The sequence below is a fragment of the Ictalurus furcatus genome, chromosome 12 (assembly GCF_023375685.1).
Source record: "Ictalurus furcatus strain D&B chromosome 12, Billie_1.0, whole genome shotgun sequence".
Taxonomy (NCBI): domain Eukaryota; kingdom Metazoa; phylum Chordata; class Actinopteri; order Siluriformes; family Ictaluridae; genus Ictalurus; species Ictalurus furcatus.
Genome location: NC_071266.1, coordinates 18,933,666 through 18,960,797, shown reverse-complemented (window position 1 = coordinate 18,960,797; position 27,132 = coordinate 18,933,666). Strand labels below are relative to the sequence as shown.

Genomic DNA, 27,132 nt, shown 5'->3' with positions numbered 1-27,132 from the left:
AAAAGAGAGAGACAGAAAGAGAGAGATACAGAGAAAGAAAGAGACGGAGAAGGAGAGAGAGATGAGAGAGAGAGACAAAAAGAGAGAGACATAGACAGAAAGAGAGAGACAGAAAGAGAGAGAGACAGTGACAGAAAGAGAGAGACAGAAAGAGAGAGAGACAGAGACAGAAAGAGAGAGACAGAAAGAGAGAGAGACAGAGACAGAAAGAGAGAGAGAGACAGAGACAGAGAGAGAAAGACAGAGAGAGACAGAAAGAGAGAGACAGAGACAGAAAGAGAGAGAGAGACAGAAAGAGAGACAGAGACAGAGAGAGAAAGACAGAGAGAGACAGAAAGAGAGAGACAGAGACAGAAAGAGAGAGAGACAGAAAGAGAGACAGAGACAGAAAGAGAGAGAGAGAGAGAGACAGAGACAGAAAGAGAGAGAGACAGAAAGAGAGACAGAAAGAGAAAGACAGAGAGAGACAGAAAGAGAGAGAGACAGAGACAGAAAGAGAAAGAGAGAGACAGAAAGAGAGAGACAGAGACAGAAAGAGAGAGACAGAAAGAGAGAGAGAGAGACAGAGACAGAAAGAGAGAGAGAGAGAGAGAAACAGAGACAGAAAGAGAGAGACAGAAAGAGAGAGAGAGAGAGAGAAACAGAGACAGAAAGAGAGGGACAGAAAAAGAGAGTGACAGAGAGAGAGAGAGAGAGAGAGAGAGAGAAAAGAGCAGTGCAAGTGAACTGTGAGCATTGACTGGAGTTTTTGGAGGTTTTGTTTCTGAATGTAGTTCCATGTAGTTGAGTCGCAACAGAACTTACAGATCGTCAGATTACTCAGAGCTGAAGGAACACACAACCCTCTCTGTCTGCGCTTGGTACAGCGTGTATAATACATTCAGTGTTACAACCAAAACATAACATTCAGTCGTGATGATCTGAAAGGCCACAAGCTGAATAAACCTACCACCTTACCAGAACCTGGGACACTTCCACAACATCAGATGTTGCCTTCATACTGACCATCACCATCATCATCATCACCGTCACCATCAGTAAATGCAAGAATAAACCCAGTTCTTTAAAGATGTAGATTTGTTTAGTTTTGCTGCGTGGAGCCGAAGCTTCTGAGGCATGAGGAGGAAAAAAAACATTCATGAGCTGTGAATAAAAGAACTCCACTAATGCACTTTTCCTGTGTGTGAGAGCAGAGAGGCGAACGAGAGAGAGAGAGAACGAACAGGCGTCCTGCGATTGGGGGAAAAAACAACCCCAACCCTTTAACACTGTAATGTAAAGTTGATTAAAGTCGGTGCAAGTGAAAAATGGAGTGACCTTTACCACCTGACCTTTACCACCTGACCTTTACCACCTGACCAAGCTTCCAGATTCCCCAAAGGATCAGAAGCTGCGCTCATAGTTTCTCTGTCTTATACATTTACAGTTTCATATACATGCTTCAGGAGCTAGTTTGAAGTTGGAAGTCGATTTGAAGTGCCACTGTCATTTCAGAATCATGCATCATGTGAGAAAAATCATTTCCTTAAGAGGTTTAAAAAAAAAAAAAAATTTAACTGGAATAAAAGAGTGAACTTTTTTTTTTTTTTTTTTTTTTTTTAGAGTCAGAACTGCATTTTGCGAACTGCACTGTTCAGGTGTAAATTCCACATCGACACTTTTATTTGCTACTTTTATTTATTTCCTTCCCAAATCCCCGATTTTGATCCTGAGCTCAGGTTGTAAAGTTGTGCGTGTTCTCCCTGTGTCTGTGAGGGTTTCATCTGGATACTCCAGTTTTCTCCAACCTCCTAAAAAACATGCTAGTGGGCGGATTAGCTACGCTACAATGCCCCTAGGTGTGAATGTGTAAGCATGGTGCTCCGGTGTCCCGTTCAGGCTGTACTCCCGCCTCATTCCCGTGTTCCTGGGATAGACACCGGCTTCACCGCCACCATGACACGGATAAAGTGTTCATGACGGTGAATGCATGAATATCAATTCAATAAGACCTGCAAATCACATCAGAAATACAGAGAGTAAATCAACTTGTACTTACACTCAGGTTTGGAGCCGAAATGCTGTTCTTATGGACTTCCTCTATTACTAATGAAAGGTAATGACAGTTAGTCATTAGCTAGTTATAGACTGAGTGTGTGTGTGTGTGTGTGTGTGTGTGTGTGTGTGTGTGTGTGTGTGTGTGTGTGTGTGTTTTCCTGGTATGAAACAAACGAAGATACAGAAACAAAACAGGGTTAAATACACCAATATAGAAAATATTTGACTGCCATATTGTCTTTATGCCAGAACATTCTATATAGCTGTATTTGAAAGGAATTTATATGAAGAGCCTCGTTTAAAGATGCACAGCTGAGTTTATTGTCCATTAGAGTGACTACTGAGCTGAAGGTCCCCAAAAGTCCAGTTTGGGAATGTCCATTCTGAGCTCGAGCTGCTCTTTATAGTGCCCTCTAATGGTCAAAGGTCAGCTGTTCGTCTTTAAACTTAATGTTTCGCCTCAAACGATAATATTAAGACTGTAAAAAAAAAAAAAAGAAGCAGCACAAAGTGTATCATACAGAGGGCTATTCATACGATGGTATGTACAATGCACGCCGACATGAACGATGGCAGAAAGACATTTAGAGAGAGAGAGAGAGAGAGAGAGAGAGAGAGGGAGCTGAGGGCGAACGAAGATTCTTGTCATGCAGGTTTAGCAAAAATATACACAGCAGACCTGAGGAGTTTCACCTCTGTGTTAGGCATTCAGTAACGCGCTGGAGTGCGCTGCAGGCTGTGCGTGTCGGACGTTCCATGGTACGAATGCTCGATTGTTTTTAAGCGCAATGCAAAGCACATTTTCATCCGTGACGACCGTGCTTGTTTCTAGTGTTCTTGTAGTCGTACGTGAAGAAAGGTGGGATGAATTCTTTTAAAAAAAGAAATTGTTATTTTACACCGCGGATAAGGTAGCACTGATGTCTTGTCGTCTGCACAATAAAAGAGACACGAGGTTCTCGCTACTCCGCTTCTACGGTTCCTCGCTCGAAGAGGAAGTGGGTTCTGGAGAGGGCGACGTGGCAGACTTCAGATCGACGGAGCTGCTGTTTTCTTCCGCGCTGCTCTTTTCCAAAGAGCTCTGTCCATCCTGGCCCTCAGAGTTCTCCAGCATCTCCTGAATGAGAGGAGGCATGGAACCAGGGATCTCCATCTTTAGAGAGATGACACGCTCGGCACCTGGAGACAAATAAGCAAGAGAGAGAAAGCTACGTTAACGTCTTCACTCGTTCACTAAGTCATCTTGGTCCAGGTTGCTTAACGCGCTGTTACCTTTGGCGCTGATGCTGCGGAGATCCGTGATCTTCATAAGGGTCTTGGGGAACATGTGGGGCTTGCTGGGCCTGCGCTTTCTCACGTAGATCTTCAGCGCTTCCAGAAGAGGCTCCTGGAGCTGGTCCACCTTGGACGGCTCCTCCAGATCCTGACGATCTGTTCAGGTGTGCACAAAGTAACAGGGTTAAGAAAGCACCGGGCACTGACAGGTGTCAGAGTACATCCGTTGGGACATTAAACACAAATCAATCGCAACCTCTGTATACATGTAACTAGACAATTTGTTCGAATCTTAATCATCATGAGAAAGTTTAGTACTTCCATGCAATCAGTGCCAACATCATCATGTGATGGATTCCTAATGGTTCTCTGCAGACATTTACACTGTAGTTCCTGCTTGTTTTACCTTCAGTCCTGGTGCAATAATATGCATGAAAGCTGGAAGAATTATCCAGTCAAGAACGTTCAAACTTTAGCCATGAAAAGCTTTGCTGCTTATCAGCGTGCTCTGGCTTACTGTCTTGCTGCAAAATAAAACAGCATCCGCTGATCCGCTAACATGCTTCTTTATTCCTGCAGTCCAGATAACAGGAAGAGAAAGCGTTGTGTCAGTTTTACTGGCAGCCAAACACACTAATGCTAATGCCATGAAACCTCCTCCATCATGTTTCATATATAAAGCGGTATGTTCTGGATTATGAACAGTTTCCTTCCTTTCCATGCCTTCCTTTTTTCAGTACACTGGCACACAGTTATCTCCGTCCATCCTCCAGAGTCAGAGGTAAAACAGAATCTTACAGCAAATATCGTAGCACATGTTGGAGGATTCCTCCATTTTTACTGAACAAAGAGACCGCATTTCCACCTTGGTTTCTATTAGAGGTCGACACTGATAGCGGCTGAGGAGGATCCACTGTCATTATACAGTACGAGAGCGGCCTCTAGAGGCTAAATAAAAAACGATCACTGACAAATTTTGTTGTGTTCTTTAAAGTGTTTTTTAATTCATTTTTGACTTCTCTATTTTTATTTGTTATTTGGAGTGTTGCTTTTCGGTTCAGTTTGGGTGTACATCTTTCATTTACTTTAATATTTATTAATAGTCCATACATGTTAATATTGATATATTTATTTTGTTTAAATACGTACAGTACATTTTCATGGTACAGCTGTACAGTCAGTACAGTTTATTTTTGTAATAAAGTTCAGCGATATTTTACTTTGAGTGTTATATTTTCATTCAGTATCAATCTTTTTTAAAAAATCTTAATCAGGTGATTAATCATCTCTACCTGAAGCAAAGGCACATTCAGGTAGAATTTCACATCCTGCGTCCTTTCCCTTTCAGTGAACTGCCTTTTCTCCCAGGTGAATTTTATTCGTGTTTGATCTGATTGATGCTTTGTCTATGAAAGCGTCGTTTTCTCCCATACTGCTGTAGCAGAGAGTCACAAATGCAACATGTTGTCACATCTGCAGTTCTCTAGTTGTTGCTACATTTCGTCAATAAACATAGAAACAAGGCTGTTTGACCGACGTTGCAAATAGACGACTACTCACTACTACTTACAACTTACTGCCGTCTTTAAAACGAATACAACCTCAGATACATTTTAAAGTAGTGATGTTGTGAACCTTTAAACATTCACTGGCTGTAACTAGTTTATTTTCTTCTTGGAAACAGGTGTCTGTACAATGGAAAAGCAGGTTGCAACTTTCACGACCCTGAAGCTTTCAGCCAGAAAGAAAAAAAAAAACCACGTACTAAAGATACAAGATGTTCTGTGAGCCCTGGGCTCATCTCTGTAATACCTGATCATAAGATTTGCACCAGAACTGTATGGGCATTTCATTTACCTTCTAGCAAATTACAGTATGACCAGGCCTTTCTGTGCTTAAGGTTTACCGGTAGTTTACACTGTGTGGTGACTTTCTGAGGCTCTCCAGTTGTCTTTTTGTCTCCTGAAGGAGCACTGATGCGAATAACAATTAAGATACTGCCAGTCTACTTGTTTTCCCCAACCTACAACTAATCCCCCCGTCTCGTGAGTTGCAGAAGCTTCAGGTTTTTATACAGTACCTTTAAAACGATATGATTATGATTGGTCTAGAAACACTTTGAACCTTATTAACGGCATGCTTAATAGCAGTCCTTGACATACATATACGTCCTGGATAATTTTCTTGATCAGTCAGCTTCAGAATGAATTTATTATTCAGTGGTCTTCACACATCTAAGAGGTTTTGCATGCTCCCCAGTGTGTACTTGCTTCACAACATACAAAAACATCATGCTTATCAAAATCAAGTGTTTAAGTCTCTACTCCAACAGCTGGATTAGGAGGGATATGTATAAAAGGTTTGTTTATTTGATATGGGTATACGCAGAGATGTACTGATGTACTGGTGCAGCTGTATGAATAAGGTATGTGGTTAGGTGTCCTGTTAGCCACTAGGGGGCAGTGTTTCTATAAAAACAACCTCTCATCAGCTCCCACTCTCTGAGGGGGCAGAAGTGCCGTTACAGACTGTGCACAACTTTTCTCTTTTCTTAACACTCTTTAGATTATGCAAGAGAGTGTAACACCGGGTGCACCGCCGAGCTCTCAGACCTCCGAGACAAATATACAATGCTCACATAAGCATGGCTTATTCTGACACCAAAACCGTGGGAATGAGAAGGCTTTGTGTGTTTGTGTGCATGTACGTGTGTGTGTGTGTGTGTGTGCAAGTTCTGGCACTATTATAAACTCCTAATTTGCGCCAGGAGACAGAGAGACAGGCTGGAGGCTCTAATTTCCTTCGCAGTGGGCATGGGGATGGTTTATGCAGTCTGTAAATAATTGGACAGTGATAAACACCCACAAGAACAGGAATCAGGTGAAACTCAATAATAACACATACACACATACACACACACACACACACACATACAAATGTCTCATCATTCCAGCTCCAAATTTACCTGCTGCTCTAATGGAGCTCTCTGTTTATTGTCAGTCCTACTAAGCTAGCTTGTGAGTGAACCCATAATGTAAAAAGAGAACTAGCGACACACACTGCACTTGCAAAATGATCTGCCAGTAGAATAGGTCATTTAGTAAAAATATCTAGAAATCTTGGAAATAATCTAATAACCTACTGTAATAATGAGAAAGATACATTTGCTTCTATGCAAGATATTTTTACTTCCCATCTTTTGCTGGATTATTTGGAATGGCCGGTGAAACACCAAAATACAAATACAAAATACTACAACAAACTTTAGCTGAATTTGCATCCTAATCAGTGGAAGAGAATTTCCTGGACAAAAAAATGAGTCACATGTGTAATTTTTGTCCTAATACTTGGTTACATCTCCCCTAGGGCTGTAGGGCATCTCAAGACTGGACTCGAGACATTTTCTGAATAGACTTGGACTTGTCTTGGACTTACTCAATTCAATTCAATTTTATTTGATTTGTATAGCACTTCTAACAGTGGACAATGGCAGCTTTACTGGATAGAGATAAACACAGGATAGACATTTTAAATGTGTGAATTTTTCCCTTTTGAGCAAGCCAGTGGCGACGGTGGTGAGGAACAACTCCCAAAGATGATATGAGGAAGAAACCTTGAGAGGAACCAGACTCAGAAGGGAACCCATCCTCATCTGGGTAACACTGGATAGTGTGAAAGTAAAGGAAAGTTCGTTATGCTTTTTATATGAAGTCTGTTTTGATGATCTATTTGGATCGTCTCAGTCCTGGGCATTGGTCTTGCCCAGTATGATCTTGGTCTCGAGTGAGAGTTTGTAAAAAATAATGTTCAAAGTTTGACAAGAAGTAATGCCTTCTTCTAGAAAACAGCCTAATCATTAGCACAGTGTACAAATGAAGCCTAGCTGTGTTGACTTGTTCTCGCGTTCATTCGGACTCTATATTGACTTGGCCTCGACCCCCGTAAAACTCGGTCTTGACTCAATCTCGGCTAGTCCTGGTCTTGGACTTGTCTTGACTACAGCTCTAGCCTCCCCTTGCTTTAATTCACAAATCCTCTCAGGTAAGGATTCCACCAATGTCTTGATCTTCATAAATGGTGTTTTTTTTCAGGCTAGTAAAAATTGTCCCAGTGTTCCATACAGATTGGACCCTATGCCTCCTATAGTCGTCAAACTACTGACTTGTAGAACAGTGCTACTGTCGGTGGATGCAGCTTTTTTTTTTTCTGGGGAGCTTATATACAGTACGTGTTAAAAAAAAAATCACCATCCCACATTCAAGAAACTTTTGTCGACCTAAAGCCCCAAAACAAGACAAATGAAACAAGTCAGATGCTAGTTCTCCTACTGAGTGATGCAACATCTCTTAGTAAGAAGAAACTAATTTACTTTCACTAATTTACAACATGACACTGGGGGAAAAATACTGCATGCCAACATTTCAGCAGTGAAACAGGATTTGTAATCGTAATGATACATTCGCAATGACAAAGTGAAAGAACTGCTGTTTTTCATCGTTGTTATTGTATTAAACTGAGATACATATATACATATAGATACATATAGCAAAACCACATCCGAATAAACTACGGTTGGTGTTTGGGATTCAGACCTGCTGCTAATCTAAAGTGAGCGTGATTTCGCATTCATTGTATCACATGCAAGGTGATTGTAATACAACCCCGATTCCAAAAAAGTTGGGACGCCGTGTTACTTTTCCGGCCTTTTGTTGCCCCAGTCCCAACTTTTTTGAGACGTGTTGGCATCAAATTCAAAATGACCTTATTTTTTGTTCTTCTTAAAAATGGTACATTTCCTCGGTTTAAAGATCTGATATGTTTTCTATGTTCTATTGTGAATAACAGATGGGTTTATGAGATTTGCAAATCATTGCATTCTGTTTTTATTTACATTTTACCCAGCGTCCCAACTTTTTTGGGACTTGGGATTGCAGTATATTCACTACAGTCATTTATTTACAAACAAAAGGTACAACGTTTAAAGGGGAAGGTGACTTTCTTTACCCACTCTATTGTCTAAATCATGATAGTTGTACTAATGGCTGACTTGTCATCGTCATTGTTGAACATCCTAACTGATTAAAATCGTCATGTATGTTTTTAGGGCTTACTGTCCATCTTTGTTGTGATATTATGCAATGGTTTGGATTGTAAATATCAGAGAACATTTACACAGCAAAGAAAAATGTCATTTTCCCTTAGAGAGAACCGGAAATGCTAGTTAGCCAGGTGCTAGTTAGCTAATTACAAGATGCAAGCAATCTTTAATAATACAGGTCTAAGGTCTACAAGAGCACTGGCTGTATAAGGACAGACGAGATGAGTAGTTTAGAAAGACCATCATGTTTCTCTGTTCCTGTTTCTTCTGCCAACATCAACCATCATATAAATGATCAGCAGATGTCTATAGCTCAATATTGAGGTATATTGCAGTGCATGTGTAGTCTGCAGTTAAATTTATCTCAGGAGCCCCATTCCATCACACACCACTGACAGTTCACTACGCCTTGTACCACAGCAGGCATGCTGAGTGTGTGTGTGTGTGTGTGTGTGTGTGTGTGTGTGTGTGTGTGGGGCCCACCTCCAGAGATGAGGCAGATGGCCGAGAGCAGGCCTGTCTCCGTGTCGTCCATTTCGATGGGAAGGAGCTGGTTGGCGAAGGTGAACACCAAGTCTGTGAGCGGCCCGAATCCGGCGTTGTGCATCTGCGTCCGGTTTAGCGTCAATCCATCTGAGAAGGTCATGGTGTCCTGATCCGGTGTGTACCGTGTACAGATACGCAGGATCTATGTCCACACAAACACACACACATACAGAATAAACGGCAACTCCACACTACTCGCTCCACAATTATCCGTTTGAAACTTTTATGCTGATTTAAAACAAATAATAATTGTCTGATTTGAAATGTTACTGGTTTATTCTTTATATTTATTTACATTCCCACTTTACAGCTTTATAGTAGCCTGATTAAACAGATCAGAAACGCTCTCATTCTGGTTATGTGATGTTTTTTCCTTAATGGATGACTGAAATTCCTGAAGTTCGTGTTAATAGTCATTGCATTGTTTTCATCAGTGGTGATTCTTTAGCGGTTCATGAAAACTCCATGTTCCTTTTGATTTTAAGGCGCCTGTGCATTAGGAATAAGGAATAAAACACGACAGTGCATGCTGCTACAGGAAAACAATCAATGTTACAGTCGTGTGATGCGGCCTGATGTCAAGCAAATTATCCCAAAGTGGATTATGTTCCTATAACAGCACACCAAATGCATCTTTTACCACAGCAATTGGCTAATGTTATCAATGTCGTATTAATTAATGAATGACGTGCCTTCTTCCCATAGTGCATCCTGGTACCATCTCTTCCCCAGGTAAGAGACACCCACGCATCCGACTGTCCATATGATGTAAAAGAAAATGGGATTCATCAGACCGTAGGTACTAATCCCTGCATACCGGGAACAACCCACAAGACCTGTTCACCGGTTGTCCTTTCTTGGACCACTTTTGGTAGGCACTAACCACTGCATAGTCTTGAGGAACACCCCACAAGTCCTGCCATTTTGGAGATGTTCTGACCCAGTCGTCTAGCCATCACAATTTGTCAAAGTCGCTCAGATCCTTACACTTGCCCATTTTTCCTGCTTCCAACACATCAACTTCGAGAAACTGACTGTTCACTTCCTGCCTAATATATCCCACCCCTTAACAGGTGCCAGGTGTACAGGTGTACAGAGATAATCAATGTTATTCACGTCACCTGTCTGTGGTTTTAATGTTATGGCTGATCTGTGCATATACAGTCATTCCTTCATCGGTCTCTCTTTTGTGCTCTCGCTTAAAATCAGTAAAAACAAAGAAGATGCAGCTTGTCATGTTCTCAAGAACATGCGACATCTTCCTCTGTCGAGTGCTGACACTGGAGACTCCTTCCAAAAAACGCTAAATAAACATCTCCTCATACAAAACGTATATATCGACACTTAAGACGTAAAAAAAAATAAATCCCCATATAAGTTACTATAGAAATAACTATAGAATGTGTTCGAATGAACATATCCCTGTGATGTGCTTTACAGATGGCACTACTGTCAGAGCTGCTGTTATAGAAAAGCAATCCACACCTTTTAGATTTCGATTCATCAGCGATGTGGTATACGTCTGTGTAATTGCTAAGTAACACTGCTAAGTCGAGAAGAGAACAGGAGCGATAGTGGAATAAATGTAGTAAACAAGAAGGAGGGAATCTTGTTTGCTGTTGACTGTGAATGTCATTTAGAAGAAGAGAAAAGATAAGAGGAACTTGTGTGTACTTATGGATTGTGTCTCTTGAGTGTGGGTCTTTGTATGCAGCGTGCATATGTGCATGATGAGCAGAGAAGTCGGAGCAGTGGGAGAGTGTGTGTGTGCGTGTGCGTGTGTTGGACTTTGAAATGAGAGGCGGTGTGTATGGCTGCTATATGAACCCTTTGAAGCATACGCTGACAGTGATTGGCACCATTGTCGGGAAGATGAAACGGAATAAAACATGGCTGTTGGCTGGGCCTACTCTCTCACTCACTGTCTCTCTCTCTCTCTCTTTCACACACACACATGCACACACACATTATTTGATCTTCTCTTTAAAGCCAAACTCTGCAACACAATGCCACAGTAAACAGTCATCACAGAGGACAAGGTGAAGCTGGGCTTTGTGTGTGTGTGTGTGTGGGAGTGTGAGTGTGTGTGTGTGTGTGTGTGTGAGTGTGTGTGTGTGTGTGCATCCTCTTTGCATGTCTGTGAGACAAAAACAGAGAGACAAGGAGGGCTGTTGAACATTTTTAATGCATGCTGTGTAATTGGTCACATGACCACAGTCGTTTACATCAAACAATTATGTAAGGAATAAAACCCTTATTGACGTGCTGTTATAGGAGTTCATCAGCGACGGGGTGGTGTGGGTGCAACACAAAGCAGATTTACTACCCTGATTTTTTTTCTCTAGAAGCACATCCTGTAGTGTTGTATTCCTCTTATTCCACAGCAATTTGTCAACACTGTCTCGTTTTCTTAACTAAAGAACGGTACCTTACACTTTCCGGCCGTTTACGGTTACTTTTAACGCTGTAGAACATCCGTAAAACAAGTTCGTTCCTGTTATCACTTATGCTATAACTAGGGACGCTCCGATCAGCCGATACCGATTACCGATTTCTTGTCATCGTGATCGACCAATCCCGATCGTTCACGCTTTATACAAGCGATACGTAACCTTTTATTTTTTCTCTCAGATAAAATAATACCACAGATGTTGCCTTGGTTATATTATTTACAGTAATGTTGTAGATTGTTGTTTTAACTGAGAATCAAATAAATAAGCACAACAAATATTCATGTTACAACGAACATTTTAATAAAATACACCGCAAATGGCGAATTTTTCATTGTTTCTCGCGACCTCGTAATAATTCCCCACTGGTGATGACATGACTGCAGCGCTAAAGTTTAACGTCATCACGTGTTTCACGTCATCAAATTGTGAGCCAAATTCAGAGACTACCGATCGAGCCATAGAATGTGACTATCGGCCGATACCGATATCGATCCCTAGTTATAACAGCTATAAACACTCTTTCTCATGGGTTTCTTTGAGCTGGTGTGCGAGTGTATGTGAGTGAGCGGATTTTATTTTTAGTATCTATATAAAACTTACATCAACGTATGTGTTTTGTACAACATTCTCTCTCTTCCTCTTTACAAGTGCTTATATGACCACGAAACAGACACACGCTCCATTTGAATTCAAAGAATGATGTTAATCAGTCCGTACAGGATCTTGGGGAGTTTTTTCGGCAAAATTGTTTGATTTTGCTGCGTCTGGGTTTCAAAATTTGTGGCGTTTTTGTGGGGTTTTTTCTGTTTGTGGAAAAACACTTGAATTGGAGAAATTGTGAATGCATGAAACGGTCTTTCGCAGTGATGTTTGTTGGTAAACGAGACCTTTACTCGTGCTGCATGAGTACTCGAGATGTACTCGTGTTCGACGCACGTGAATCGAAGAGGGCTTTGGCTCAATACGCGTTGTTTGCGATGAATGTGGAAAAACCGATTCACTGAAAGGGAAAGGGCGAGAGGCGTGAAAGATTCACATTTGTGTCTGTTAGTGGTTACGCTTGCTATGCACTGACTTTATCTAGGTGAATTTTTATACTGTGAATATGCATGAACCTTGGTCTTGTGAGCCAATCGAAACCATGCAGGCGGGACAATGTCTCTGGCTGGTAAAATCATGCTGGAGCTGCTAATTATTAAGCAGCTGTTATTAAGTAGTGGTCACAGACGCTGTTTTCGTACTTTTGTTGAGCCCATGTTAAAAAAACAACGACAAAAAAAGATTTTTCTTATTATCAGTCTTTGGCTATGACTTGTGGCCTGATCGTAGCATGTTATGATGTAAAGTGGGGTGTGACTCAAGCAAAAAGCCTGCTGCTAAGGCCAGGGCTATCATTTACTTTATTCAAAAGAGCTAGAAATAAATTAAAAAAATGATGATAATGGGATAAAAGGACAAGAGACAAAGAAAGCAAAAGGTTAAGGGGCATGATTTGGGTTTGCTTCTTTCTCTCCCTGTCCCTTTCTCCTTTCATCTGTTCTCCCTCTGGGGACGTTGCTAATCAAATCAGTGGTGATCCCGCTCTCTTTTTCTCTCTATCTCTCCCTCCAGCTCTGCAATGAGCAAGTTAGTTGCTCTCTCTATCACCTTATCACATGGAGCTGTCTGCTCTGTTTCATGCTCATTACCACGGCAACCTGAGCTCAGCACTCTACACAGACGTACACACACACACATACACACACACACACACAAACAGCCAGAGGGCCTCGCGCTCACAACGCTGGATATTTACAGCCGAGCCAGAAAACAAACAGGAGGGTAAACAGATCAGACGGCTACGAGATCGACACGGTTACGGAGGAAACGGACGACCGGGCCTTATACGCCGTGTTTCTGTTGCCGTGGACGATTTCACGGAAATCAGACATGAAAACAAAATTTCCATATAAATGCGCAAAGTTTCTGCTCCTCTGTTTTGATCCATTTGCATAACCACTTTTCGTGTTTTTTTTCCACATCTGCTTACCACATAAGCATTTCACTTAGCAAGAGGTGCAGGAGAGACGCATAATTATGTGACAGCTTGTTTTCGTTTCTGGCGCGTGAGCACGATCGGTGACATGTCGAAATGACAGCAAAACCAGCGACACAAACAATAACTCATTATTGTGCTCAAACAACTAAGGGTGCGTTCACATTTGGTGTTTTTTTTTTTTTTCTTTGATAAATTAAGAGCATGCTTTTTTGTGCTGATGTGGAAAATAAGGCTCACGTGATGCACACTGTAACCATAACGACACTCTTACCAGTCCTAGCTAGTACAGTATAGGTGAACTAACTAGCCTAGCTTGCTGTCTAGAAGACATTTCTTACGATCAGTAATATAGATGAAATAAATTGCTTTAACTCCGGTGATGAGCGATAGAATTTGTTAGGAGGCAGAAAATCAAGAGAAGATGAACTGCTTGTGTGATCTCGTGTCCCAAAGTTGTTCAAATCCGCAACACTGAAATTTTTTATACTCAATATCTTGTAAGTCGCTGTTTATTCGCTCACTAACAAGACAACATTTTCACAAGACAAATTTGTCCTCCATTTTGTTTATTGTCACTTGCACCTTGCACTTGTCACACCTACACTCCTGGGCAAAAAATAATAATAATAATAAATTGCGCTAAGTCCAAATTGGCAGAATAACAAGCTTTTAATATCTTTTAATGACAACAAATAATTGGTCAGGAAATTAGCAAGAAAACAAATGCACTTCTGAGACTTCCTGTGTCACTTTTTCAGCTAATATTACCCACAACTCCTTGCGCTAGGGAGGAGGAGTTTTCTGACTGTTTGCTTCATTGAATTCAAGGACACATTTTAGAGAGGTGTAAATGAAATGTGGAAAAATAAATGACAGGAACAGGACTGTACGTTCAATTATACAGTATAAATTATATAAGGAACAATGAGTGAAGAAACGCTGAAATGAGACAAGGAGTTTGTTTACGGTGACGGTGAGCGTAACATGACGTGTTAGTGTGTCCTGGTACTTGCGTACTCTTTTGCTACACACTCAAACGTATGTGCTTTTTTTCTTCACAAAAAGTACACGTACTTTTAGTGCATAGTATAAGTAGGCGACTCTGGAGTCCAGATCGGCCATGTTGCGATGCTGTGGTGGATTCTGGGAAACGGAGTCCATGACCAAATACGACACTGACTTCACACACAGGACATGGCCCGTGAGTAATTAAGTAAACTTCTATCCCTTTTTATTTATGAGGTCACAAAAACACATTAGAATATTAGCTGTTTTAATTCATTCTGTCTTTAACTGTACTTAATTTGGCATTGACATTTCCATCACACTCTCAATGGCACCACAAACCTCCAGGGGTTCATGAATCTAGTCAGATATAGCTCTGATATAAGGAATAAAACATGATATGGTGGTGTTAGCTATTATTATCACCCCAATCTTGATTACTTTCCTGTAAACGTATGTCATGAAGTATTTTAATTCTCTTATACAACAGCAATTTGTAGATGATTTTAGGCTACAATTTGTTCCCCCATTTTCTCCCTAATTTGCTCACCCACCAGCCAGTTCTTGGCTATTATAAGACAGCTACCAAGAGAGGAGTGTGAAGGCTAACACATGCTTCCTGCGAGGCATGAGAAGCCAGCCAAATGCATATTTTCAAACTGCTGCTCATGCTGTAGCTTAACACACTCGGAGGAAAGTGTTATCCACCCTCTTCCACACACAGAAGCTCACAGATGCCCACAATCAGCTAGTATCACTGTCACTGTGATTGCTCTGTTGGCTCCTGGCCATGAAATACACGGTTTTATTTATTTACTAATGAATAACGCGTCATATTTTTTTTTTTTATCCGTTTATAGTTACATTTAATGTTGCAAAACATCTACAAGACAAGTTAGTCTCCAGTTATCATTTACATTTTAACAACTAGAAGTAGGTGTGGCCTCACGCTGAACTAGCATTTACAGCAAGGCCGTTTCTGGCCATTTTGGCACCCTAGTCGAGATTCCTCTTGGTCACCCCCCTCCCCCTCCCCCAACCACATGGGAAAGCCTTCTAAATCTCTACCCAGGTAACAATTTTTGGTTCCCAGAACATACATTTTTAAGGTTTGTTTTTTGTTAGCCAGGAAAGTTGTCTTTATGGAAATAGATAGATGTTTTTAAGTTTGCAGAACGTTCCCCTAATGTTCTCTTAACGTTCCCATAACGTTCTCTTAACATTGCCCTAATGTTCTCTAAACGTTCCCATAATGTTCTCTTAACGTTCCCGTAATTTCATGAATGAGAGTTGAAAACTACTCAAAGTGACTGAGTAAACTGTCATCATCTGTTTGTAAAAACCTTGCTGATGGACCTACTTGATATGAACCACAATTCCCATCTCAATGGTACAGGTAATAAAACTTGAGAAATATAATGGTCAGTTCTCCAGCTCAACTTTCTCAGCTCAGCTAGTAGCCTAAAGTTTTTTTTTTTGTTTTTTTTACGGAAGCTGTAGTAATTCAGAAAGTTGGATTTATCATAAAACTTGCCTCAGGTTTTTATCACTGTTTGCAGAACTACTAGACTGATAAAATATACAACTTTTTGTCTATCTAACACGAGACTAGGCTAGTTTGGTGTCGCTAGCCAAGGGGAGGAACAGCTAAGCTATCAGTGTATGGGTTTAGCTGCTACAGAGCAAAGCAGAGTACGTTATCTGTCCTTACATTATGACACACCGCTCACTACTGAATTATTCAGGGCTAAAGAAAAAACCCCCAGGACTACAGTCCCAAATGCCCAGGCCAGGTACTGTCTTTCTTGTGGGTGGGGGCTCATCGGTGCCCCCAAGCTGGTGGCGCTCTATGCGATCGCCTAGTTTGCCTATAACCAGAAACAGGCCTGCACCTGGAAAGTATAGCTCAAGTGTGCAACTGATGCACTGAATAACAGACTGTAAACATTGGTGAATTACACACACACACACACACACACACACACACACACACAGGCAAATGGAGACATACTCACCAGTATGTCCAGGCAGGCGGCTTTGAGCAGAGTGATCTGGTCAGCGATAGTGAGTCCAGTGAATCCCGGCACCCGTTTGGCAAACTCCACGATTTTGATAATGCACTTGGTGGCCAGCTCACTGAACTTATCCCACAGACCCAGATCCAGACGCACACGGTGGTCAGCACTCGAGTTCTACAGCACAAACACAGACAGGGAGGTGTTTTCCTTAGACTCATAAAGATAATGATCTCCATCACAATCTGTGTATTTCAAAACATGAGAACAATACACATGTAGCATATTGTAAAATAAATGTATACGGTACTCGTCAAACGTTTTGGACACAGCTGTTCAAATGTATTCTATTAAAAAAAAACAACTCGACTTTCTCAGCTCAGCTAGTAGCCTAAAGTTTTTTTTTTTTTTTTACGGAAGCTGTTGTAATTTACCAGACAAAAAGTTGGATTTATCATAAAATTTGCCTCGGGTGTCATCACTGTTTGCAGAACTACCAGACCGATAAAATATACAACTTTTTGGCTATCTAATACGAGACTAGGCTAGTTTGGTGTCGCTAGTCAAGTGGAGGCACAGCTAAGCTATCAGTGTATGGGTTTAGCTGCTACAGAGCCATGCCGAGTACGTTATCTGTCCTTATGCTCTGCTCATATCATGTTCACGTCACTTAGAACTCATACAGACATTTACACACCTCGTTTTCCTGCTCAGCATCAGAGGATGTTACTGTTTCAGTTTCAACCACTTTACTGGTTACAAAGAAATAACTAAAATAAACATGAAATCCAACTTCCCATCCACATTTCCAAACCAAGTCACATTTACCGTATATGTGGTTTAAAATCCCATAAGAAATATTAAAATGAAAATTTTTAATCATTCAGTGCTCTCGGAGTCACATGTGAGAGATCTGCAACAACACTTTGTACAAAAAAAAAAAAAAACAGCATGCAGGCAGGTGGGGGGAAGAGAGTGTGGCCTTGGAGGCACAAAGAGTTGAATCCTGTCTCATTTAAAATCTCTCATTTATAAACTGCACTGAATACATTCAAAAGCTAACTCACCATCAAAACCTTTCCTACACCATGCGATGTATGCAAGCCTGCATTGTTGCTATAGCAACTACGGCAACATAGTGGAAAAAATCTCATTCAAGAGATACATCAAATGTGTCCTATTTTGTGAAAAGACAAAGACATTTTAATCTGAAGATTTATGTTTGTTTGGCAATCCCCGGTTCGCTCTTGAGCTCGGGTTCCTGTCTATGTGGAGTTCGTCCCACGTCCATGTGGGTTTCCTCTGGGTTCTCCGGTTGTCTCTGACCTCCCAAAAATATGCAGGTAGGTGGACTGGCTATCATAAGTTGTGAATGAGTGTGTGAATGGTACACTGCGACGAGCTGTCCAGTGTTCAGTGTGTATTCACACCTTATGCACAGTGCTCCTGGGAAAGGCTCCTGATTCTCCATGACCCTGACCAGGATAAGGAGTTACCAAAGATCCATCCAGCCATCCATCCATCCATTCATTTTCCATAACGATTATATTTCACAGGGTCGCGGGGGACACCCTGGACGGGGTGCCAACCCATCACAGGGCACAATCACACACATTCACAAACCATGGATAATTTGGAAATGCCAATCGGCCTACAACGCATGTCTTTGGACTGGGGAGGAAAAAAGAGAACCCGGAGGAAACCCACACAGACATGGGGAGAAGATGCCAAAATCGACACACTCTACCACCATGTCACCCCCATTCATCTTCTTCTTCTTGTATTATTAATATCCATCCTTTTCCCATACCGCTTCCATACCACACAAGGTGGAGGCAGGATTCAATCCCCCAACCCCAGAGGTGCGAGGCAAACATGCTAATCACGAAGCCACCGAGCCCCAGTTACCAAAAATGAAAGAAGGTTTTCAAGTATTTAACAAATAGTTACTACAAAATTCCATGAGTGTTACTGTCTTCACTCCTGTTCTTAAACGTAGAAAATCGCTCGCAAGGTTTCTCTAAACATTTGACTGCTACTGTATATAAACTTCACAGCACAGCTGTATTGAGAAAAGGGTTTGACAAAGCTGTCAGGAGAAGAACTGAACAGCTCTAATGAAGCGTGTGTGTGTGTGTGTGCGTGTGTGTGTGTGCGTGTGTGTGTGTGTGTGTGTGTGTGTTTGTTTACTCCGGCAGGCACAGAGCTGTGCAGTGATTGAAGCCCACATACTGACGATACTGATAGAGCTGTGACAGCAGGACAGAGGGAGAGATAGGGTAGATAGAGGCTTTTATACACAAAACTCACAGACTGGATCTACAGGGATGTGGAGAAACACTCACACACAATTACTCAGGGAGGGAAAGGACGGGGACCTAATTGGGTGGAGGGAGGACAGCCAGATAACTGCTTAGAGCCAGTTGGGGACAATGATCTGACACCAATGATCATTTCTTTCTTTCTTTCTTTCTTTCTTTCTATCACCGTACATACCTGCATGCTGTTGGACACTGGAAAGAAACCAGAGAACCAGGAAGAAACCCACAAGGACACTGGGAGAACATGCTAAACTCCACATAGACAGTAACCTAATCACAGGATCAAACCATGCTGTGAGGTGGCAATGCTACACACTCTGCCCCCATGCTGCCCCATTCTTCTTCTTCTTCAATTCGTCTTCTTCTTCTTATTATTATTATTAGGGTGCCAAGCACAAGGTGTTCTATGTAACTTGGCAAGAACAGGCCACTGAGGACACAAGGGTGCTTGGACCCCGCAGGTCACTACTACATTTCACCCTCTTCTTCTTCTCCTTCTTCTTAAATCCACTATAGTCAGGTTTGTTAACAATGTTCTGTTATAAACAGTAACAAGTCATTTTGTGTGTTTTGACAAACAGTTTTTGTTCTTGCTAAAAAATAATAATAATAATAATAATAAAGCACTCATATTTTGAATTGAGAGAGGAAAAAGTGTTAGCGTGAGGAAAGGGTCGAGTATTTGTATGAGAAAAATCTTTTATTGCTTTTACTCAAAAATGAAATTTCTTGCAGTTCCTATGTGCTCTGTAGAGTACAGAGGATTCACATACGTTTCTGGGGAGTGAGAGGGGAAAAAAAGAGAAAAAAAAAAAACGACAAAAGAGAAAGAGGCAACCAGGCTCTAAGGAAAACAGAGCAGAAGACAGTCGGGCTAAGTGCTACATTAAGTGTGGCTACATTATCCATGAGCAGGAGTGAGATATGGCACTGCGGCGCTCTGCTCCACCCGCAATCTGCTCGTTAAGGCCATGGGCCGAGCAGCTGATGCCAATTTGTTTGTTTTCCAACAGTTTACATTAAATAGCTCATCTGTTCCAGCTCAGTGAGCTCCGGCACCAGCTAGACAGCCTGGGTCCATACAGCAAGAACACACACACACAGAGAGAGAGAGAGAGAGAGAGAGAGAGAGAGAGCGATTGGATTTAGACTGTGTCCTTTGTGCTACTGATGCAAAATCCAAAGCAATAAAAGATTAGAGCACCCCATGTCCCTCAGTCCAGAAAAGTGCTGCAAACTGTGAACAGAAGCTTTTGTCATGCTTTTATTCAAAACTGTAGCATTTCATGTATAAGAATGTGGTTTCAGATAAAAGGACTCTCTTCTAACACTGTACTGTACTGTACTGTAAAATATTTTTCCAATAATTAATCATGTTAATTACTTTTAAATAAAAGTCAAATGTTAAAACGCATGTAGCAAGAATGCAAGCACTTTTTTTTTTTTTTTTAGCTTATGGGACCTTTCAGTGTATTCAGGGTATCACTGTGCCATGGACTGCCTGTAACCAGATGTAGTACATCTCTGAAATTTATTCCACATCTGTTCACTGAATAGGTGCAAAGATCGAAAGTCGCCGGACATCATTTTGAAAAATGGAGCTTTACTCCATTGAAGAATGTCATTCCATCAAATCTGAAATATCCCCAATTCTGCAAACCAGCGTCTGGGTTTAGTATTGCTTTAGCTAACAGCACCATTATTCAATGTGTAAGAGGGAATGTGGCTCTTAGCAGACACTAAGTGTGGTGGATAGAAGTGTGGACGCCATTGGCAGGATCTATTGTCGCTGGCAGAAGAGGGAGATCTGTAAATATGATCTCTGGTTAAGTGAGAAGCACAGTATGGATGTGTTTAAATCATTCTCAATGAGCTCAAACGCAAGCCACCGCTACTGCACACTTCACTGCCAGAGCTTGCCTAAGAAGCGCACGCAGGCCCAGGGCCGAGTCTCTGATATTAAAGCTACTTGTCTTCTTCCTCCCTGGGGCCAAGGGATGGAGGGATGAGATGAAAAGAGGGAGGGACCAGTGGAGCAGCGAGCCAGCCTGCGCTGTTTGATTTTCCCTTCGCAATCTCAGTCAATTACCGCACCACCATAATTCAATAGAGAGAAGCAAGGAAGTGGCCGGGGAATTCTAATTTCATTTAGGGGCATTTATCCAGAAGAAATTAGACAACTCGCAACATTAGAAAGTAAGCGGCCCACGTTAGAAAGCATGCCGCCGACACAGTCTGAGGTGGGGCGAGAATTTCGGGACAGGCAGCTGGGTCCTGAAATAACACAGTGGTTATGTATATTCAGCAAACGAGCAATCTGAAAGCCTCCTCCTCCAGTGCCAGGCTTTTATTTTGCCTTTAAGGCTGCCATGGTCGTTTCTTGTCACTACCGACTGTCAATAAAGTGTTATTCATTGTCAAGGATAAGACCGTGTCCCTCACCCGCACATGAACTCCCAAATCACAGAGGCGCTGAATTTGAATATTTCGCTGCATAATAGGAGCTCTAACCTAATCTTGGACTCCTCTTCTCCTCCCAATAAAGCGCTTTCAAAGGCACATGAGGAACCAATCGGCAGTGATAATGAGGACTTTCTCACAGGATTTCAGGAAGGATAATTAGTCCTGATGCAAATTACGGGCCTGTCTAAAGGCCTGACATTGCTGTTGGGGCAAACATGAATCTACTACGGGAAAAGAACATTTTTTTAAGCACGTGTTAGAAATAGACAGCAATTCCCAAGTGTGTATAATACAGGTACCTCTATTTAAAAGATTGTCAATGAACAATTTCCTACAACTGAAGTCACACAGTACCAGAGATACTTTTGGATCAAATTTGTCATGTTTTTCAGGTGTTCTGAGCACATTTGTGTGGTGGACTGCGAAAAACCCATCGGACACTGCTGTGGCTGAATTCTGGAAAACAGACCAAAATATATTTTTTTGTTTCCTGTCAATAAATGACTAGTTTCAGAAAACATAAATACAGCATGTCCCCAAAGTCTCCATACATAGGGGAAATTAACACTTTTTAGCAAAATGTCTTCCAAAATTTTCCATAGTTAGTTTATATTATATATATATATATTTCCAGATAGTCTTTAAGAATGAATTTGACAGAAGAAGAACGTATTGAAATCATTCTCATGGCTGGATCTGGAGGCATGCGATGGACTTTAACAGGAAACATGGCAAGCACATCATCACATACGACACCGTTGACTGTGGACCAACCGAGAAGTGGACGTCCACAAACATCCACTGACGAAGGCACAACCGACATGGTCCTGGCATACATTACATATCACCCTATGTATGGAGACTTTTGGGACACTCTGTATGTTTGACCTAAATGACAGTCGTGTTTTGACCAAAATGAGGTTTTTGATGCTATTAGAGTAGTTTTTGGACTGAGCACCTAGAGGCAACAACATGCTGGTGATTGGGACTGCACATCCAATTGGCTGGCAACTGTAAACACACTATGAATGTCAATCCTAGAAACCCCATGCTGTGTTCACGATATATTTAAGCAAGCCAATTCCTATGCACTATGCTCTCTGTCCTACTCAACCTACAATCAGGCCATCAATCAACCTGTTTCTTTTCACATTGCAGCTGTCTTTTCAAAGTGCTCTGGATATCTGTAAAGTGATCTATATTTCTGTTTACCATGTAGCATGTCTCTCTTGAATGTACCACCAGATTTAAGATGTTTTCATTAACCACTAGCTCTTTCTCAGTGAGCCAGTGTTAGTGGTTGGTCCCCAAAGGCAACTGTCAGAGGCATGGTGCCATGTCTTTCACTACTGAGAGGTCATGCATGGGTCAGCATTGCTGAGAGCTCTAGATCAATTTGATGATTGATGTTACCAGTCAAGTCAGTTCTGCCTGGGTGTGACTTATAGTATTGTACTTTTCCCTGTAGTTCCCTGAAGCTCTGGTCCACTACTCATTCTCAAAGAACCGAGCTGGCAGCTTCCAATGTGCTGTCTGGTTTTATTGTTTATGAGATATTTGCTCAGAGAGAAAACAAAATGATGGTGAGAGATAGGGAGGAGGATTGTTTAAGCCAAAATGGTCATTTTCAGCTGCAGAAGATCTGTGGTCTGTAACAGAGCATTCATACTTGACAGTTGTTTATGATGCACAATGGCACTCATTGGCTATATTTGGCTATATGATGTTCAGTCGCCTCCAAAAGTACTGGAATGGTCAGTTGTATTTCTTCCTTTCAGCAGTATTTCTGCCTTTTATCAAGCAATAAAATCTGCAAAAAACTGAAAAGGTCTTAATAGATTCCGAACACAGTCAACCCAGTGTATATACTGTACATATATCATAGAAAATGGATTAAACCTACTTATTTGGCCTTTAATCTACACATAATGGTCGATAATGACAAGTCTGAAGTATCACTTTTATTCAGAGCCTTGGCTAAGGCTCTCCAATTTGAGCTCACTTGCATCATGTTTCTTTTGATTATCTTGAGATATCTCTAGAACGTGCCCTCTTGTGGCAAATTCAAATGATTGTACATGATTTAGAAAGGCACACACCTGTGTGTATAAGGTCAGTTCACAGTGAATGTCAAACCACAACCAAGCCATGAAGTCCAAGGAATTCTCTGCAGATCTCTGTGATCAAACTGCGTAGATCTGGGTAAGGGTATAAAACCATTTAGAAAGCTTTGAATCATCTCAGGAGCACGGTGGGCTCCATCATTGTGAAGAACCTAATGGCTGCTTTAACAGAGCTTCAGAAGTCCTCCACGAGAAAAGCGAGACCATCTCAGAAATACTCCATCAATGAGACCTTTACGATAGAGTGGGTAGACTGAAGCCACACCTGAGCAAAAGGCTTATGGCAGGCACTTAAAGGACTCTCAGAGCATGAGGAAAAAGATACTCTGGAATGACGAGACAAAAACTGAACTCTTTGTGCTGAACTCCAAGCCTTACATCTGGCAAAAGCCAGGTAGTGCTCATCAACTGGTAATTCCATCCCTATGGTGAAGCATGGTGGTGGCAGCAGCATCATGTTATGGGGTAGCTTCTGTGTGGTAGGGGTGAGGAGAGAGAAGGAGATATGCAGCCAGATACAGAGAAATTGGGAGAAGCTGCCAAAATCAAAAGAACACTTGGAAGTGTTGGTGATTTTTTTTTTCCTACAAATATTGAATAAAGGGTATGAATATGTATCTAAATGAGAGATTTTAATACATTTGCAAAAATGAAATCTATCGAACAGTAAAATGCACAAAAACTGAAAGGGCCTGAATAGTTTCCAAACCCACTATATATACACAACGCGAGGGCTATTATTGTACACAATGCAATAATAGGTGCATCAGCATGCTGCTAATACTTTGTGTGCTCCGATACAGACTGTAAGAATGAGCCAGAGCTATGTACATTATTCATCAGATGCTACCTGAGATGTTCTTAGCTCCACATTGAAGGCATGATTGATGCACACCAAAGGCATCTTTAGCACCGGTACTGACAACAGGCACCGAATCATGTTCTTGTACATCAAGTAGCTTGTCACAATGCCTTCATATGTAATGTTAAACAGGCTCCTTCACGCTGCCGACATTCAAACACGCTCTGTGAGGAACTGTCTAATCTTAACACACTGCCATTGATTTTCACTGATTATCCAAAGCGTTTTACTTCCAGATACTGAACTGAAAAGAGCTGAAGTAAAAACAGCATGAAGAAAGGAATGCAAGGTATTGAATACTTCACAGGGATTTGCCAGAGACAACATTCCCAATTAAGCACTGTGTATTAGAAAAGGATTTAGAAAGGAGTATGTGCCATCGATTACCACTGTCCCTAGTGCAGTAAGTATTACAGCACCATATCAAACAGGGTTGGACCCTTTGATCTGACCCTGCTCAGGGTGGACATGTGATTTCATCAGCAAGACAGTTCATATATTTGATTACATTACCGCTACACCATCTAGCCACACTTTTGAGTTGTAGACTATATGGCCAAAAGTATGTGGACACCTGACCATCACACCCATATATGCTTTTAGATGTAGTCCCTCTTTGCTTTTTTAATAACCTCCACACTTCTGGGAAGGCTCCTGGAGCATAGCTGTGGGGATTTGCTCATTTGGCCCTAAGAGCATTAGTGATGTCAGGCACTGATATCGGGTGAGGAGGTCTGGGGTGCAGTCGGCGTTCAGTTCATCCCAAAGGTGTTCAGCGGGGTTGAGGACAGGGCTCTCAAATTCTTCCGCTCCAACCTTGTAAACCATGTCTTCGTTGACTTCACTTTGTGCACAAGGGCAAATTGTAACGCTAGGGCATAGAAAAACATCCGATGGTTAGGTGTCAACAAACTTTTTGCCTTATAGTGTGCTTTTCAGGGCTGAAGAAATACTAAAATTAAACACAACTTGTTTCCAAGTAATCTCATATATACAGTGCCCTCCACTAATATTGGCACCCTTGGTAAATTTGAGCAAAGAAGGCTGTGAAAAATTGTCTTTATGTCGTCTGTGTTGCATTTGCAATTGTTTGATATCTACAAGAGCAGAGTATTCTTGTGAATTAAAAAAAAACAAACAAACAAAGATTGCATGCCCTTAGGACAAAATAAAGAATCAAAATATTTTGATTTACTTAAATTTTGCAGGTGTTAAAAAAAAGAGTAAATTAACCCACAGCAAATGGGAAAGCTGATTTACTAACACAGGATTTTGTCTTTCATATAAGCAGAATAGCATGTTTTTGCATGTTTCCCTTAAAGAATATACAGAGTTTGCATTATTTCGACCTAAATGTACAAAATACAGTGCTGTGCCAATGCGCATAGATTCATTTTGCACCCACAGTGTGATTTAATAAGCCTGAAAAATCACTTTGAACGTGGCACGTACACCCAAAAGGCAGATATTGAATCTGTGAAACGCTATTTCTGTGAGTTGAGAAGAAAATTATACCATTATATTAATAAATAGGAAAATTGAAACGATAAGAAAGTTGATCAAAATGATGCCTTGGTAAATGACCTTCAATGTTTATTAAAATCATGACTTATATCACCACTGGGAAGCTATTTCATATTTAACCATCGCTGACGCCAACAGCCTTTGAAGGTTTTCGTACAAATGAACCATATTAATCACATTTACAAATTTCTACACACTTTTATTTTACTCTCAAATCATTTCAACAGTTTCTTGATGCATATCCTCGATACACCCGCATTTCAGTTTTAACTTCTTGCAATTATTAACCTCGTGAACAAACTGTAAAACAGAGGCACATTGTTCTTGTTTCCTCTTCCACTCTTCAACTAAGAACTCGAATTATAGTAACCATAGAGTCAAAATATATAGCTTTTATGCAGGACAAAATGTAAATAAAAAGGCATATAAATAAATAAATATTTATGTTTTGCAAAGCACACTGATATATGATAAGTTCATTTTTAAACAAGATCCCTAGAAGTTGAATATGCATTAAATTTAATACATTCCATCCTATTATGGCCTGCTGTATGGAGTGTGTGTGTGTGTGGGGGTTTGAGGTGAACTCTAACCGTGGTGTATTTGCCCAGCTGGCAGAGGGACGGGAACGTCTCCTGGTGAGCCCTCCGGATCTTTTCAATGATGGTCTCCAGCTCAGCTGTGAGCTCGTAGGTTTCTGTCAGCTCCGGCTTTGGACTATCCTTCTTCTTTTTATTCCTGTCGTTCCGCACAGCTGCAAGGGGAATTGAGGAAAATTCATTCATCTCTAGGCCTACATCTTGATGTGTAGTTTCTGTTAAGGATGAATTAACTTGAACTAACTTAACCAGCACGTCTTACGTGCTGCAACTCAATGTAAGAACGTTTAGAATTTTAACTAATCGGACTATAAACCTATACACACACAAAAAACCCACAAAACAATCAATCAAGCAGTCGCAATGTAAATTGGTATTAATATGGGATTACAACTTAATATAAATTATCATGTAAAACATCATCACATTATAGGAATAACATACATTCTGGGATGAGTCAGCCTACACAACTATGAATTTAAACTATAAACATTTTTCTACATATGAAATTAGTATGCCAGTGTTAAATAAGATAAAATAAGATATCCGCTTAAAACTAAATCAGGAAAAACGTAAACAGAAAGCTCCAATCGTTCTGAAATGTCACTATGAAGACAGGTGCTGCTGCGTGCTGTCATTATGTCCAAGCTTACAAGATCGTAAGAGTCAAAGCCTTGAAAAACTTCTATAACCTCCGGGGTCAATGAAAACCCCACGATGTGCAAGAGCTGAACAAAAGGAGGTCAATGAAAGCAGATTTCAAACTAGTTTAT

General features: G+C 41.1%; 1 protein-coding gene across 1 annotated transcript in view; it reads right to left on the bottom strand.

Moving 5' to 3' along the window:
• Positions 1-493: 493 nt before the first annotated feature.
• Positions 494-27,132, bottom strand: part of LOC128615839 (retinoic acid receptor beta) — a 68,681-nt gene continuing 42,042 nt past the window's right edge. The window contains exons 4-8 of the mRNA XM_053638181.1: positions 26,354-26,514; positions 16,468-16,644; positions 8,894-9,098; positions 3,310-3,468; positions 494-3,216 (exon numbers count right to left, since the gene is read on the bottom strand). Of these exons, the coding sequence (XP_053494156.1) occupies positions 3,011-3,216; positions 3,310-3,468; positions 8,894-9,098; positions 16,468-16,644; positions 26,354-26,514 (908 nt within the window). The 3' untranslated portion in view covers positions 494-3,010. The remainder of the gene's footprint in view (positions 3,217-3,309; positions 3,469-8,893; positions 9,099-16,467; positions 16,645-26,353; positions 26,515-27,132) is intronic.